At 55.1% G+C, this 15,586-nt stretch overlaps 6 protein-coding genes across 6 annotated transcripts; 3 read left to right on the forward strand and 3 right to left on the reverse strand.

Moving 5' to 3' along the window:
- Positions 1 to 80: 80 nt before the first annotated feature.
- CLUP02_09628 (endonuclease/Exonuclease/phosphatase) lies at positions 81 to 6,075 on the reverse strand (the record flags this gene model as incomplete). Its single annotated transcript, XM_049288606.1, has 6 exons — positions 81 to 1,755; positions 1,821 to 1,936; positions 2,128 to 5,227; positions 5,379 to 5,476; positions 5,539 to 5,642; positions 5,718 to 6,075. The coding sequence occupies 6 exons, from the start codon at positions 6,073 to 6,075 to the stop codon at positions 81 to 83; spliced, it is 5,451 nt and encodes a 1,816-aa protein (XP_049145750.1).
- Positions 6,076 to 6,326: 251 nt separating this feature from the next.
- On the forward strand, positions 6,327 to 7,064 carry CLUP02_09629 (Dcp1-like decapping family protein; the record flags this gene model as incomplete). The annotated part of the gene is made up of 1 exon (XM_049288607.1): positions 6,327 to 7,064. The coding sequence occupies one exon, from the start codon at positions 6,327 to 6,329 to the stop codon at positions 7,062 to 7,064; it is 738 nt and encodes a 245-aa protein (XP_049145751.1).
- A 552-nt stretch (positions 7,065 to 7,616) lies between these two features.
- CLUP02_09630 (hob3) lies at positions 7,617 to 8,813 on the reverse strand (the record flags this gene model as incomplete). Its single annotated transcript, XM_049288608.1, has 7 exons — positions 7,617 to 8,011; positions 8,063 to 8,121; positions 8,177 to 8,324; positions 8,396 to 8,469; positions 8,543 to 8,588; positions 8,648 to 8,698; positions 8,801 to 8,813. The coding sequence occupies 7 exons, from the start codon at positions 8,811 to 8,813 to the stop codon at positions 7,617 to 7,619; spliced, it is 786 nt and encodes a 261-aa protein (XP_049145752.1).
- An 800-nt stretch (positions 8,814 to 9,613) lies between these two features.
- CLUP02_09631 (peptidyl-tRNA hydrolase) lies at positions 9,614 to 10,216 on the forward strand (the record flags this gene model as incomplete). The annotated part of the gene is made up of 1 exon (XM_049288609.1): positions 9,614 to 10,216. The coding sequence occupies one exon, from the start codon at positions 9,614 to 9,616 to the stop codon at positions 10,214 to 10,216; it is 603 nt and encodes a 200-aa protein (XP_049145753.1).
- Positions 10,217 to 12,042: 1,826 nt separating this feature from the next.
- On the reverse strand, positions 12,043 to 12,290 carry CLUP02_09632 (uncharacterized protein; the record flags this gene model as incomplete). The annotated part of the gene is made up of 2 exons (XM_049288610.1): positions 12,043 to 12,064; positions 12,109 to 12,290. 2 exons carry the CDS (start codon positions 12,288 to 12,290, stop codon positions 12,043 to 12,045), a joined length of 204 nt encoding a protein of 67 aa, XP_049145754.1.
- An 820-nt stretch (positions 12,291 to 13,110) lies between these two features.
- Positions 13,111 to 14,592, forward strand: CLUP02_09633 (succinate-CoA ligase; the record flags this gene model as incomplete). The annotated part of the gene is made up of 5 exons (XM_049288611.1): positions 13,111 to 13,277; positions 13,461 to 13,489; positions 13,600 to 13,726; positions 13,797 to 13,885; positions 14,003 to 14,592. The coding sequence occupies 5 exons, from the start codon at positions 13,111 to 13,113 to the stop codon at positions 14,590 to 14,592; spliced, it is 1,002 nt and encodes a 333-aa protein (XP_049145755.1).
- Positions 14,593 to 15,586: the final 994 nt, after the last annotated feature.

A 15,586-nucleotide genomic window follows, 5' to 3' on the forward strand; every position in this document is an offset into this window, starting at 1 on the left:
ATGCAAGGGCATATCTTTAGGATTTGCAGGTGATGGTAACAGATGACAGTACAAAGTATCCTCTCGGCGCGGCATCTAGATCACAACTCATCCTTCACCCTCTTTTCCTCAGTCTTCGCGGTCTTCTGACGATCCACACAAGTCCACTCACTTCTAACCGCCTTCACGACCAGAGGGAACTTACAGAAAGGAGCCTTGCTCTCCACCACCTCACCTTCAGCCAGTCCCATAACAACAGCATCCAACTGCTCCGGCGCGACCCCCTCCTCAACCCACCGCCTCAAAGCATCCAAAGCCCTCAAAGGAAACCCAGCCCCTCTAGGCGCAGAACAATGCGTAGTCCCAGGAACCTCAAAAAACCTGAAGTACCCCTCGGTCTCAACTTGTTCCTCTCTCCCTCCATCAACCTCCAGGACCTTGCCATAATACCGCCTCATGGCATTGATGGTGATAGCTTCATCGTTGATAGAATGCCACGCAATCATCTTCCCCCCAGCCTCCCTGAATCCCCTGAGATCAGGTTCATCGCTCCCAATCATATCCCCAAACTCCTCCACCGTCTCCCTGAATAGCCGGACAGCCTCCCGTCTCGTCATACTCGCCGGATCATACCCAGCATCCTTCTTCACCAACAGCCTAATCCAATCCGTAGCAATCGTAAACGGCCGCCCACGACACCTCCCTCCCTCACAAACAGTATTCGCCAACGCCATCAACCCCGTCGCAGCAGTCCCCGCCGTCGAGCCTGGAAACAAACTCCCCCCTTCCTCATCAACAGGCCCCCTCATCAAAGCCTCAGCAACAACAACCGCTCCCTCAGAAACCCTCCCCTTAACCCCCTCACACTCGATCTCCCTCCTAAGCACCACCCTCGGCTCAAACGAACAAAGATCATCCCTCGCAATAACCCCGTCCTTGACTCCATCCTTCTCGTCACAGGCCTCGACCGCAGCCTTCTGTATAGCTTCCATCTCGCAAGCGGAAGGATACATGCTCACCTCGTTCATCACGACCTGTGGCCAAAACATCCCCATCAGCAACGCGGGAAAACTGACTGCTGGACACCCGACGAGAATCCCGTCATAGGCCCCCGGAAATCGCTGCGCCATCGCGAGACCCTGCCTCCCGCCGGTAGAACACCCGCTCCAGTAGGAGAAATTGGGTTTCCGGCCGTAATACTCCGAAGCAATGTGTTTTCCAATGAGCGTCATCTCATGCAACCCCCTATACGCGAAGTTCTCCAACGCTTCAAGATTCGGTTTTCCATCTTTAAACAGCCAGGAATCTGCTGTACCGTATGGATCATGTTCATAGCCACCATTCGTAGCAGCAACAGCGTATCCTAAAGCGGTATACCCCGCCATCACATCGTCACCAATCTCACCCGCCAACCACCCGCCGCCACCAATGCCCAAGAAGCGGGAATTATAAGCATCCTGGAGAGGCAACCAGACGTGAACTGTGACGACAGAGTGCGAATTGGGGCGGGTGTATGAGACGGTGACGTTGCACGCCGTCACGCCTTCCGGGGGCACGAGTGCTGCTTCAGGTTTCCATCCTGAGTTTTGGGTGAAGTCTGTGAAGGGGTTGGCGGTGGTGGAGTGATATATGAGGTCTGCGACTTGAGGGAATGAGAAGGAAGTTGGTGAACAGGGTTTTGCGGCAACGTGGGCTGAGGTGGCTAAGGCCAAGCCGGCTAGGATGAGTGAACCGGCCATGTTGAGTCTGGAAACTGTCGTTCTGGTGAAGGCTAAGCTTCATGGATTGTGATCATGAAGAGCGATACTAGATATATGAAGGATAGCTCGCTTAGTTCGTACATCGTACTCGTATGCTTAAGCGATGAGGAGCAGACTACGTTGACTGTGGAGTCGCGGGGTCCGCGCAGAGTCCGACTATGTAGCACCATAAATCCCTGTTGACGATCGTCTACGGACTATTCCGTTGGAGGTTGCCAGTAGGTACGAGCAAAACAGAGCTTTACCTTGCAAAGTAGTTTGTATGTAAAACACGGTGAGAAGATGGTGGCATGCCAACAGGTATCATTCCTCTACGTCTATCATTCACAAATGTAAAATAACGCCATCAACACCTCTTTGTCTAGCCATCCTCAAGCGGCCTCCTCACAAAGATCTCCAAAGCCCCTCTCATCTTCTCCTCAACAGCTTTCCTCTCCTTATCTTTGGCAGGCAACCCCACCCGGCACACAGCCTTGCCAAACACCTCACCGACCCTCCTCTCTCGAAGACGCCGCCTCGCCAACGCAGCCTCAGCCGCCGCGTTGCCGCCCGTAAGCCGTCTAAAGCTGAGACTCCGCCTGTTGGGCTTCTGCATGGTCAGCGCCTCGACCTCTGACCGCGAGATGGGAGCCATCTCCGCGACCACTTTGGACAGCGTCGCCGTGAGGAAGACAAAGGCGATATTGTGATTGGGCGCCGTGGCGAGGATGTCCAACACCGCAGTCTTATCGTCTTCGACTTCGGGTGGTGACCGTGCTGCGGCCGCTCCCAGGTGAGGGATGGCAACTTCGATCTTGGCCCAGAGGGCTGCGGTGATGATGCCGTCAGTCAGGCCGCTAAGGAAGAGAAGCAGGACCTCGGCGAGTACTTCGAGGCGGTATAGTGATGGGACTTCAACGGGAAGCGCTTCGACAAGGGGTTGGTCATTGTCCAGTGCCTCGATTAAAGCGATAATCTGGCTGTCACGGGAGTCTTTATCTTTGAACAGCCATGCGGTCTCGTCAAAGGGCCAGCCGGGCTTGTCAGCCGGGATGACATGTTCCTCAATCATGTTTGCTTCCGCGATGGCGCGGAGCATCATCACCTCGACAGCTTCTGTAAGCTTGAAGAGCTCCTTAGGAGCAGCGCAGCGGACGTCGAGATCGTATGGGATGGAACCGGAGCTCTTGCCATCTCTCGACTTCATGAAAGCCCGAATGCCTCCGTCGGGAATACGGATGAGCTCGTCTATCGAGCGTCCGAAACACGTCGGAAGCCACGAGGCGCGGACTGGAATGAAATGGTCTCTGCCGTCTTCAACACGCAGAACCAAGATGTCCTCAAGAGTTGACCGGCCGTCGTTGAGGGCTCGGACATGGGAAATGTCGCTAACGTATATCTCCAAAACACCACTGACCGTCTCGCCGGGTTCCAAGGTGACCTCGTCGCCCAGATCTGGCGACTCCTCTGCGCTTTCGTCAGCGGCTGTGCGTTTGAATGATGATCTTAGCCAGGCTGGTGGGCTCGAAGCCTCGGAATCCTCCTCAATCGTGGGTTTCTCAACAAAAGCAAACTTGGCCGGCACTCGTCCAGTGTTTGCAATTGTCAACGTTGCCGTATGTTTGCAGCGGTAGGCAACATCTCCAAAGTCGACGGCTTCACCAAGGTCCACCCCATCCTCACCCTTGGCTTGCATGTCTGGGTTGTCAAGGATGACGGTGACGAGAGGCCGTCCCTCGTTCTCGGCACGATCCAGCTCCTTTGCAACTTCGGCATGGACTTTAGCCTTGAGATCCGGCACCACGGCGTCGTAGTCGAGCGTGAAGATGGAGATGATAGGCTTGTGGTCTGAGGAAATGATCCGCTGGTGTGAAGTGTAGATATCGAGCTGTATTCTGTCCGTGAATCCTTCCTTGGTGACAACTTCCTCTGGTTCGTTATCATCTTCTTCATATTCGTCGTAGTCGAGGCCAGCTTCGCCCGTAGGCACCTCCTCGCCGTCCGCATCCGGGTCGTAGCTGAACAGGACGTCGTCGTCATCGGTCGCATGGTCGATACCCCGCGCCGTCATCTCCTCGTCCTTCTTCTTTGCCTCCTCGGCCTCCTTGACCCTTTGCTCATATTCCTCCCTGTCCTTTCTTGTTCTGTACAAAATACGATCGCACCAACTCGGGGCTCTTTGTTTCTCGCTCGAGTCAAAGAGACTAATAGTCCCGACGTCGTATTTGTACGAGGGCAGGAAAGTGATTTGTCCTTCGCGCCAGCCGTCGTGGAAGGCCTTCCTCTCCTTGATTATCCTCCTTAGCTGGTCATGCGGCAGAAGAGAGTCCAGGGTTGCTTGCAACGACGCAGGATCGTCACTTGGGTCAGGCAAAAAGTCGTCGGGATCTGGCAGGGAGCTTGAGGAATCATCAAAACTAGCCTCTGATGATAGAGTCGTTTCGATCGTTGAGGTGTCGTCATCCGTGTAGTCACTCTTCTTTGCGCTCTTGACCACTAGAACCTCCTCGCCGGCGATAACTTTGCGCCCCCTTTTGTCCAAGTCGTACTCGCCACGGGTGTGTAGTTGAAGCAGGCGCCGGATATCATTACCGGGCAGTCCATCCACACGGAAATTCAAGTCACCCACCCAGAAGGCAAAGTCCTCGTCGCCAATCTTCTCCGGCTCGGCTTCATTTTCTCCTGCCAGATTGATCGGGTCAAACTGCGTCCTTGTCAAAATCTGCCCGACGTCCCACAATCTCCGGTCCAGGTATGTCTGCTCTGCGCCGCTAGCCAGGTGGCAGTTGACAAAGACCATGCGGGTTGTCTCCCCGAGCAGTAGTCGCGTAGTTACAGCTCCCTTGTTCCCCAAGTATCCAAAGAGGCCCGTTCCGACAGAGACTGTGCTCACGTTGCTGACTGTGGGTGCTACCTCAGGGGAAGCATAGGCCAGCAGCAACAGACCAGACATTTGCTCTGCGGCAACGAGCTCGTATCCATCCGGCATGGCTTCTTCCAGGGCTTCTTTCCACTTCTTCATAGGTCCTTGATCGGATGCCATGCGGTTCATGTAGTCCCTTGCCATATTCAGGTCGACAATCTCCTGCAAGCCCAAGACGTACAGTCCGACCTTGTCGCCTCCGACCAAGTGTACCGAGGCATTCGGATCTTGCTCTTCAGTCGCATCCTTGGCCGGTTCCTTGGTTCCGTCCTTGGCGGCTGGCGGAGGATCCGTCTCTACCGTATCGTGATCGGCAACGTTGAGCCTCGAGAGTGTTGTGTCAAGGCCATATCCGTCAACGAACCAGCTCGCCAGGTCCTTGTCGGTGCCAGGACACGCAGCCACGTTCCATGTTCCAATCTTGACCCGGATCCGGTGTGGCCGTACGTACTCTGCCCGACGAGCGTAGACGGCACGGGCAAGGGACTGCGGCGTGGACGAGAGGTCGACGGGGTCTGAGGTCGTGGAGGGGATGGTCTCGGAGGGGGGCGCCATCGCGGGAGCCGAAGCCATGCGCTGGTTGCTGCTGAGATGCAAGCGAGCGAGGGAGCGTGCAGGAGTGGTAGTTTCGAGAGGTCCCAGAGAAAGGGAGCTCTAGGGGTCTAAGGGGGTATTATTTGACGGGGTCGGGGGACGGCGCTGGCGGCGGCGTCGGCGGCGGCTAAGAGGGGTGAGACAAGAGGCCGGTCCAGGGTCCTCTGCTTTGGTGTGTTTGTTGTTGGTCGTCGATCAGTCCGGCGTGGCCCGGCGCATGATGTTCGTATTCTAGGCGTGGCTACGAGTCGTCGTAAGTGAGGTCACGGACCAGGATGGCTTCAGTTATGCGCAGGAGTCGACCAGGCGCGAGAGGGGGCCGAAGTAGTAGTCAGCGGGATGGCCTGGATGTTGGATGAAACTTGGATGCCCTAGAAATGTACGGACGAGCCGGAGCAGAGAGGAGGCTGGAGGGGAAGAAGATGAACAAGAATCTGAACAGTCTTGAAGTCGTTAAAGGCGTTTGTTCAATAAGATGTTACAGAAGTATCCCGCTACCAGGTATATGGAGTAGAGAAAGGGAGAGGGAAAGAGACTGGGGAAGGGAAGATTATCGCCGGGATCTCTCATCCACAGATTCCCGTCGTTGGACGCCTCGTTTCTGGGTCGCAGGACCGGTGACGTGCATCTTTTCCCGGGGGGTCGCACCTCACAGTCACTGACAGCGCTGCGCTGGAATGACAGGGGGTTTGCTAGGGGACCCCTCTGCATTTCTGCACTGCCACAGCGCTGGGATTGGCGGGGTAGACTCGCGTGCTTTATCGCGATAAGATGTCGATAAGCCGATAAGGCACCTACGGCCTGGAGACGGGGGAGATCCACCTCGCACACTGACCTCATCCGCACCTCTTCCGAAGCAACCAAGCTTCACCTTGCTCACCTTACACCTTACAAGTTGCCAACACCACAACCTCCAACTACACGATACCTTCTCACTTTCTTTCCGACAACACTCGCCGGCCCCAAGGACTTGCTAATCGACTTTACGATCCACACACAAACACCCACCCGACCCTGGGCTCCCATTGCTACAGCAACACCACAAACACACAAACACACACACACACATCACCAACACCAACACCACCATAATGTCCCGATCAACCCCCCGTCGACGCGGCGGCGGCCACGCCCGCCACTCCTCCCAAGGAAACCCAATCTCCGGTCCCCGCCCCGTCCAATCCGACTACGAATCCGACGCGGCGCACTACATCGACTCCCACCCCGTCCCGGACCCGAACCCAGCCCTCCTCAACCGCACAAACACGGACCTCAACCTCTCCGTCCTCCGCCGTTACCTCCCCTCCATAAACTCAACCCTCTCCATCGCCGCCAACGCCGTTGTCTACACCTTCAATCCCACCCTCCCGGGCTGGGACAAGACGGGCATCGAGGGGACCTATTTCCTGTGCATGCAGGACCCCGTCCCCGGCGCGGCACCAAATCCGAGAGCATGCATCTTTGTGTTGAACCGTCGCGGCCTGGAGAATGTGATTCTCGACCTGAGCGAGGTAGACGACTTTGAAGTCATGGACGAGATCTACATCTTTCGCCTACGCGGAACCAGCGAGGAGGCGGCAGAAGGAACCAACAAAGTTATGGGCATCTGGATCCACGCAGACAAGGAGGACACGCGCGTTATGAACGCCGCCCTCATCTCCGAGACGCTGAAACACGTCCGCCTCGCCCAGGAGCAGAACGCCGTGGCTGGTTTCGGCGGCCCCGGTGGGCCAGGCGGCGAAGAGGAGCTGGGCCCCGCGATGCAGGCCATTGGCCGGAAGCTGAGCTTGAGCGACCTGTTTGGCGCGCAGAATGGCCTCCAGGGTTAGGAGCCCGCGGTTTATGCTGCGGGGATCAAGGCGCGAGAGTCTTCGGTGAGGGGATGGGGTATTGCGGAGGCGTCTGATGTGTGGGGAATGGCAAAGATTTGCCTGCTTGGAACTGAGATGAAGAACCTTCAGAGACGTTGAAGTTGAAGTTGAAGTTGGTGTTAGTGTTGAAGCTGGGGCTGAAGACAGAACAGCGTGGAGAGGAACGAACTGCACGATACATGTCCTTGGGAGGAAAGGGGAACGCTCCGGAGAGCGTAACGGTTGAACCAATGATACCCTTGATTAAGAGAGAAAGAAAAAAGTCATTTTTCATACATGAATGCAAAGTCGTCATGGGACTCGGCAATTCTGCCAAAGTCCCTCCAGTCGTGACTCGCAAAGTCTAGGGGGCTGCGTTTCTTTTTCTCTATTACAATCCCCAAAAGCCTTGACCCTTCCTAGACCATGCTCGCGTAAAAAAACTCCCCTACCATTACCAGCAGACTCTTGAGTGAAACCCATCGCCCAGACTAAGACGCGGAAAGTAAACAAAAGATACGAGGGTCTCGCTCATACGGTGCCACTGATGCTGAGCTCGCGAATCTCCTGCAGCACTTGCTCGACACGCTGATCCAGCTGGCCCTGCGCATACTGTTCTCTCGTATCCGCGTCCAAATACTGCTGCACCTGCGCCATACGACTGTACGCCTCAGCGCAGAAGCGTAGCTGGATCTTGACGAGGGCCTCGAAGGTGGGGTCGAGATACGGCACGCGGAGGTCGATGAGCTGGGGAAGTTCTGACGACAGCTGCTCGTTGAGCTGCTCGTAGGCGGCCTTTGCCATTTCCATCTCCTTCTCGGCGCGGGGCAGCTTGGTCACGTCCTTGTCGGGCTTCTCGACGAGCTTCTTGACCTTGGCACGTAGCGCATCGTAGTCGAGGAGCTTGTGGCCGCGCTTCTTGATGCCTGGGAAGGGTCAGCAAAATGACATAGGAGTGCAGCCTGGGTTATACCGACATTCGTTTACGTCTGGGAAATAAGCGCAGAAGCGTGAGATGGGCTCGAGAACGGTTTGCCTAAACGACATATTAGCCATTATGCTGATACCCGAGTCGTCGCCAGTGATCATACTGGTAAGGACCATCCAGCGCCTTAATGGTCTCGGCATCAAGGTCCTCCACTGCCTGCTTGTAACTTCTGCTCACGCCGTCCTTCGCGCCAGAGTCTCCGTAAAAGGCGTCTATCGTCTCGGCAATGCGCATTTGGGAAGCAGTCATGGCTGTTGCACAAAGTTAGCCCACAGTCATCCTTGGCAAAGGGAGGTGCATAGTCGTAGACCGCCAAACCCACCTCGCAATGAATCCAAGTAACCCTTTGCCTCCTTCTGCAACCGCAAGGAAGCCGTCTCCATGGTTCTGAATCGTCTGCCAAAAGAAGTCTCAGTATTGTGTTTCGTTCCGTCGGGCGTCTCGGCCTTGGGGATAGGGTGTAGCCCACCTCTCTTCCACCTCGTAGTCGCGGTCGTTGGTCTTCTCCACATGGCCTGCCAAGATCAGAACCTCTTCGTATTTCATGACTGTAAGTTGGGCAGAGAGGGCTCACCCGTCTTCATCATCACCTGCGTCGTCGCGCGGTTGACATTTTTCTTGAATCCTGTAGCCAAATACCATCAGTTCAGATCCTTCGTTGTTGGTGTCCTCCATTTCCTTTTGCTCAGGTTGCGCCCGAGGAGGGTCCGAGACTCTCAAGTCGTACCTGCCCACGACATCTTGGCTGTCTTGCTGTGTGTTTCCTCTTAGTACTCGGTGCTAAGGTTCGGAATAAGAATTCAAAGGCACTAGAATGCTCGAGTGGGTAGTGTATGTGAACTGATCACTCGGTGGTTTCGGCAGGTATCGTTGTTCGTAGGAAGGCCGTTTCGTCGTCCCGAGTTGAATTGATGGGGGGGGTGGTGCACTGGCTGGTGGAGGGGGAGAAAGGAAATGCGGTTTTGATTGCGCGGACGAATCACTCAATGCACCTGGAGCACAGCACCTGAACATGCTGGGGAGACCCAACTGCACCTGGGCAGCGCCCAGAAACGGAAACCGACGTCAGCAAACAGAGGCTTTGGAGCTGCGCCACGGCCTTGTTGGTACTAGCTCCTCTTAGCGCCGGGTAGCTCTGTGGCTCAGCCCTGTAGGCCTGTATTGCGGTGCTTACCTAAGGCAGCTAGAGCCAAGGCGGTGGGCGCAAGTGCCGTTTTCCGATTGTTCACTCCCCGGTGACTCAGCGTTGGTGATTAGGTAAGGAGATATTTGTGCAGCCGTGCATGAGGCCAATTTGGCCCAGAAGCTTTCTTGTGCAAACACAAGCTGCTAATACGACTTTTTATGCACACCTTGTTAGACCAGGAGAATGGCCTCAAATTCTTTATGCTGACGAAGATATATATGTTCAGTCCAGCCTTTAATAATGTTACAAGTCCCTGGTTTTCATAGCCTCTCATGATAAATCTCAACACCACCACTCTCTCTTAATTCATTTATCTCATTACATTACAGACAGCACCAAAGAAAAGAAATAAAAATGAGCGCACCTCGTTTTCTACTCATCAGCCTGGGAAATCCAGAACCACACTACAACACCCTTCACTCCGCTGGTCACCATGCTCTCAACTCTCTACAAAAACTCCTGGGTCCCTCTCAACCCGCCTTCCATAGAGGCCGCTTCGGTGGCAGCTCCTGCCTGGCCTCAATCGGGCCCAAATACGCAATGATCCAGAGCCCCTCCGTCATGAATGTAACCGGGAAATGGTTGGCAAAAGCATGGAAGGAAACCCTCGGCACCCGGAACCCAGCAGACCTAAGTCTCATCCTTGTCCACGACGATCTGGAAGAGGACCTGGGCTTCGTCAAAACAAGAAAGTGGAAGAGCAGTCACAGAGGCCACAATGGTATCAAGAGCGTCAACAACTGTCTCCGCGAGGCAGATTACCCAGAGTCAAAATGGGCGAGGATAGCAGTTGGCATTGGGCGGCCCGATCAGCGCGATCACTCTACGGTATCTAACTACGTCCTGAAGCGCATGACCAAGGACCAATGGTCTGCCCTCGAGACCAACGGAGGTCCTGGCGTGCTTGAGTGCCTTCTCGCATTTGAGGAGAAGCTTGACGCTGCAGCTGGGAAGTGAAGCACCCGAGGCTTCACTCAGTTCCCATCCTCTACCTCACACCTGCGGCGCACGGTAGCCCACACCCTACCCTGCATCCATTCTGAGCCTTCAACATGAATCAAGGCATCAAGAATGTAGCTTGAGAAGACGGTCGTTGTGAATGCGCCTCTCGAAAGACCTAGGACAAGGCTGAGTCTGTGCCTGGTGCCGGGCGCGCAAAGCAAAGCCTGACGTCGTCGGAGCTCGAGGCTTTGAAGAAGCCACGGGGCGAATTAATCCGCCATCAGTGAACGTCTCATTCCTTACTTCATGTAGCCTCATCGGGCCCAGGCCGCCCATCAAGCCACTTGCTCATGTACGGCCCATCGAGCCAGTACCCGAGCTTAGCGTAATAGCTTCTCACACCTACTCCAGAAATAACACTAATCTTTTCGCTGCCATGCTCGTCCCTTGCAATTCTCTCTGCCTCCTCCATCAGGAGCGTGCCGAAACCCTGGTGCTGGAACTTCTTCGGGTCTCTGGCGTGTACCGGCACCGCGGTACCGTAAACGTGCAATTCTCTGACCAGACTCGTTGGCTGTCCAACGAGCTCCTCTCGGTACGTGTACTTTTCGGTGCACTTTCGTAGACGCAACAGGGCAACGAGAATGTCCTGCTTCGGGTCCTCGTATGCAAGGAACGTTTCCCATCCGCCGTTGGCTGTGTAGTCTCGTCGCACTAGCTCGATCTGGTTCGGCCTAATCTTGTTTTTGACCTCGTTGACACCGACCTCGCGCGTCCGCACATCTCGACATGTTGTGCCGAAATCCTTCATTCTTGCCAGTGCCAGTTCACGCAAGTTGCCATTCTCCACACCAGACGTGACCAAAGGCATGGGGATATCTCTCTGGACTCGGTAAATACGTGTCCATGGCGGGATAAGCGCCAGAATTCGCGCAACCAGATCGATCAAGCCGTTGGGGGTGTAATTCTGGTATCGGCCTGTGCGCCACAGCTCGTAGAGGCCAGTGCCTCTGATGACGAGAGTCGGGTAAATTTTTAGACCGTCCGTACGGAACGCAGGGCTCTCAAAGTACTCCCGGAACTGGTCCAGATCTCTCTCCATGCCCACGTTAGGCAAATCAGGCATCATGTGACTGACCACCTTGAAACCAGCGTCCTTGGCCAGGCAGAACGTCTCGGCGACGGCGGCAACGGTGTGACCACGATTTGTGTCTCTTGCGACGTCTTCGTATAGCGACTGGACTCCAATCTCCAACCTCGTGCAGCCATAACGCAACATATCCGTCAGATGCGGCTGCCAACAGTAATCCGGTCTCGTCTCGATTGTGATACCAACGCACTTGATGTTGCTCATCTCACTAGCCTCCACTGCCTCGTCCACGTTCGATGTCTGATATCCGCTGAGCGCATTATGTAATTGGGCGATAAAGTCCTCCCTGTACGGTACCGGCAGTGACATGAATGTGCCACCCATGATGATGTACTCCACCTTGTCGACTGAGTGACCAAGAGACTTGAGCTGGTCAACACGTCCGCGGGCCTGCTCAAAAGGATCGTAACGTGCGCGAATCGCTCGCATCGATGTGGGTTCGTATCCGGTGTAGGATTGTGTGCTGTATTCGAAATCGGAGTCTGGACCGCCGGGGCAGTATACGCAAATGTTACCCGTGTAAGCAATGTGCGGACATCTGTGAGGCTTGCACATTACGGCCACTACAGCGATACCCGATGATGTTCCTAGCCGATCTAGTAAGCATGCGTCCGTTTGTGCGGAGAATCAGGGAGACGGCATACGGATTGGCTTTGCGATGAGCTTCGGCAAGATGTATTTCTTGTAATGCTCAGGGATCGCAGCAATAATGGCTGTCAGAGGCGGGATATTGGCGAGCTTGTGCTTTCTCGAAAACTTGTTGCGTAAAGAATTGAGGTTGAGGTCCTTTGGCGGGTTCTTGGGGTCCCTGATAGCCTCGTGGTCTTCGATAAGGGCGTTGGCGACATCTGCGCAGCATCGTAGGAAGCGCTCGTTCTCTGGTGGGAGGTTATCGTTCTTGGACCGCCCCTTGGTGACGGTGACGGTGGTGGTCGCCATCCTGAGGGGTATGTGGGTAGTTCGAGTTTGGTGGGCGCTCGTCTCTTTGGTCGTTCGTCTTATTACGGCGGGATATTTTCAAGTCGAGGTCAGTCGCGTGTTTGCCGTGATTTCGCCCCCGTAGCGTCAAGTCGTCAGAGTCATGAAGTCGGAGTGTCGTTAGGGGTTGGAGAGTTGACTGCCCGATCTCTTTGAAATTTTGGAGGAACCCGTCAAATGCAAGTTGCTGGATGGTGGGGTAGATCAGCCACAGCTTCACGCATTTGGAGACGCCACACGTCAAATCTGGATGTTGAAGTCGGTACGTACCGCACGTACCGTTCAATGCAGGAGGGGTTTGGCAGGCACAGCTGGCAGGGTGCCCTTTGGTGCCTTCCCAATGTTCCCATCTTGGAGCCGTGCTGATTGCCGCGGCCTTCATTGGTCCGGTCGGATCATCTCCTTCACCGAACCGCCGAAATGGGCCACGGGTTTTCCCGGGCGTTCGGGTCCCGTGCTTGCCTCGTGGAGTCGTGGCTCGCCTGCTGCAGACCCGGTTGTCTCGCAAAAGAAGCGAAAGAGCTCGGTTCAAGTTTTGCTGCTGGCCTTCCCCTACTGCGAGTTTGACCCTTCTTTCGGAAAGTGACGTGAATTTGCATTGCAGCCACAGCTATCTTCTCTTTTTCCCTTCCCCCACGATAGCCGCCATCTGCCATCCTCTCTCACCAACGAGATCCTCCTCCGAATTCCATTACTTCCTCTCCTTAATTGGCGCCGCGGTTCTTTCGAAGCTGCGCTGTTCTACGTATTTTAACACACACATACACACACATCGCCCAAGATGCAGTCCCTGAGACAGATGCGGCCGGCAGGCAAGCTCCTGAACCAAGCCGCGAAGCGTGCATACAGCGCCTCGGCAGCTGGCCCTTACACCAAGACCATCGACAACCTGCGCATCAACTCCGAGACCAAGGTGCTTTTCCAGGGCTTCACTGGCAAGCAGGGAACGTAAGTGGTGTTATCTTCCTCCGATGCCCGAGGGGCCGACTACCTCAGTAGCACATGTTTTCCCACCCCTATTGAGGTGTTTTGGGGAGAGGCATATCTGGCGATATTTACTTTGTCCGCGCCTGCGCAGATTGATAGGCATGAAAGAAGATTAGTCTCAGCTAACGACAATTTGCGACACAGCTTCCACGCGCAACAGGCCATCGACTACGGTACGCGATAATAACTCCGAAGCAATTGCGCGACCCATATCTCTCTCTCGCGCATCGCAAAAACCTTACTTTGGAAACACTCCGAGGCTGATATCAATGGACATGTACAGGCACCAAGGTCGTCGGTGGAACGAACCCCAAGAAGGCTGGCCAGGAGCACCTCGGTCTCCCCGTCTTCGGCAACGTCAGCGAAGCCGTCAAGGAGACTGGCGCCGATGCCACTGCCATCTTCGTCCCGTACGTTAACTATACAATATCGTAAAGAAAATCCCTGGGAGAATAGGATGTTGACCTAGAATTCAAACAGCCCCCCTCTGGCCGCCGCCGGTATCGAGGAGGCCATTGCCGCTGAGATCCCCCTCGTCGTCTGCATTACTGAGGGTATCCCCCAGCATGGTATGCTCCCCTTTGCCCTCTCCAAGTTCCTCTAAAGCTTCAAAGCTCTGAAGTGAAGCTTTAGAGTGGCTTGAACCTTGAAGCAATCTCGCAGCTCGAATACTCACCATCCCCCAGACATGGTCCGCATCACCAACATGCTGAAGACGCAATCCAAGACCCGCCTCGTCGGCCCCAACTGCCCCGGTATCATCGCCCCCGGCCAGTGCAAGATCGGCATCATGCCCGGCTTCATCCACAAGCGCGGCCGCATCGGTATCGTCTCCCGTTCCGGTACCCTCACCTACGAGGCCGTCAACCAGACCACCCAGGCCGGTCTCGGCCAGTCCCTCGTCGTCGGTATCGGCGGTGACCCCTTCAGCGGCACCAACTTCATCGACTGCCTCAACGTCTTCCTCAAGGACGAGGAGACGGACGGCATCATCATGATTGGCGAGATTGGTGGTTCCGCCGAGGAGGACGCCGCTGACTTCCTCCGCGCCAACAACACCGTCAACGGCGGCAAGCCCGTTGTCTCCTTCATCGCCGGTATCTCCGCGCCCCCCGGCCGCCGCATGGGTCACGCCGGTGCCATCGTCTCTGGCGGCAAGGGCGGTGCCGACTCCAAGATCTCCGCGCTCAAGTCCGCCGGTGTCATTGTCGAGCCCTCCCCCGCCGGCCTCGGCAAGGCCCTCTACGACGAGTTCGTCCGCCGCGACCTCTTGTAAAAAAAAACCTGAACCACATCATATCTTCCAGACGTTGAAGGGGAAAGCTTCAGCTGTGTGTGTAACATGTTAAAGAAGAGATTTTTGTGTTGAGAGCGTAGTCACCGGGATGGTCCCTTCGTGTCGTTGCGGAGGATAACGGACGGCGCTACCCCGTTTGCATCGCGCGGGTTGCGCTAAATGCGTGTGCGTGTGTGTGTTTGAACATGTTGCCCCAAATAACTTGATATAGACTGGAGGTTGGGCAAGGAACAATAGGGCAAGCATATGAAGGAAAGTGGAAGAAATGGGAAAGTTTGAACAAGTTCCTCGAGACTTCACGAAGTGAGAAACATTGCGGATCCTCTCTCCCATCCCTCTCCATCTCCAGTTTTGTATCTCCAATTCCCCAAGCTTTATAAACATTTTTATTCCCGCGAGATATATGCAATGCTACCCGCTATCTCATTTCTCTGACCTCATTCGTTGCGCTTCGCGCCATCTCGGCATGTAGGGCCCTTGCCGTCGTACGACTCCCCATACAACATACAACCCCCGAGTAAAACCAACAAGGGTCCCGTCCCCGAACCCCGAGGGGAAAGCGGCTTCGGCCCAAAAAAACTGGGGACCAGTATCCGGAGGAAAGGATGCGGCTTTCATGTTGGATGATGTGGATTTTGAGTCGCCAATCTACTTACTAAAGAAGCCAATGCGACCTTGGTATGCGAACAAGCATACATAAGCTAGGGCTACCTGTGTATCTTACAGAAAACACTCTTTGCTAGAAAGCTGCTGGAAAGCAGTGATGGAAGAAGAGTAGAAGAAACCAAAAACGTCCCGCGTGCCCAAAACGCCAAAAGTCCGCGATGCGGAACTGCTAGAGCCAAACGCTCAGGCAGGCAAATACTCCGTGCCCCGTTCAAACCAACCGTCCTTATTCCCGCCTGGATACCAGACATGCGACACGTTGCCGTCAAAGCAAAATGGTCCATACGAGCGCGCAAGCAGTGAGTTC

This window comes from Colletotrichum lupini, chromosome 5, assembly GCF_023278565.1.
Source record: "Colletotrichum lupini chromosome 5, complete sequence".
NCBI lineage: Eukaryota > Fungi > Ascomycota > Sordariomycetes > Glomerellales > Glomerellaceae > Colletotrichum > Colletotrichum lupini.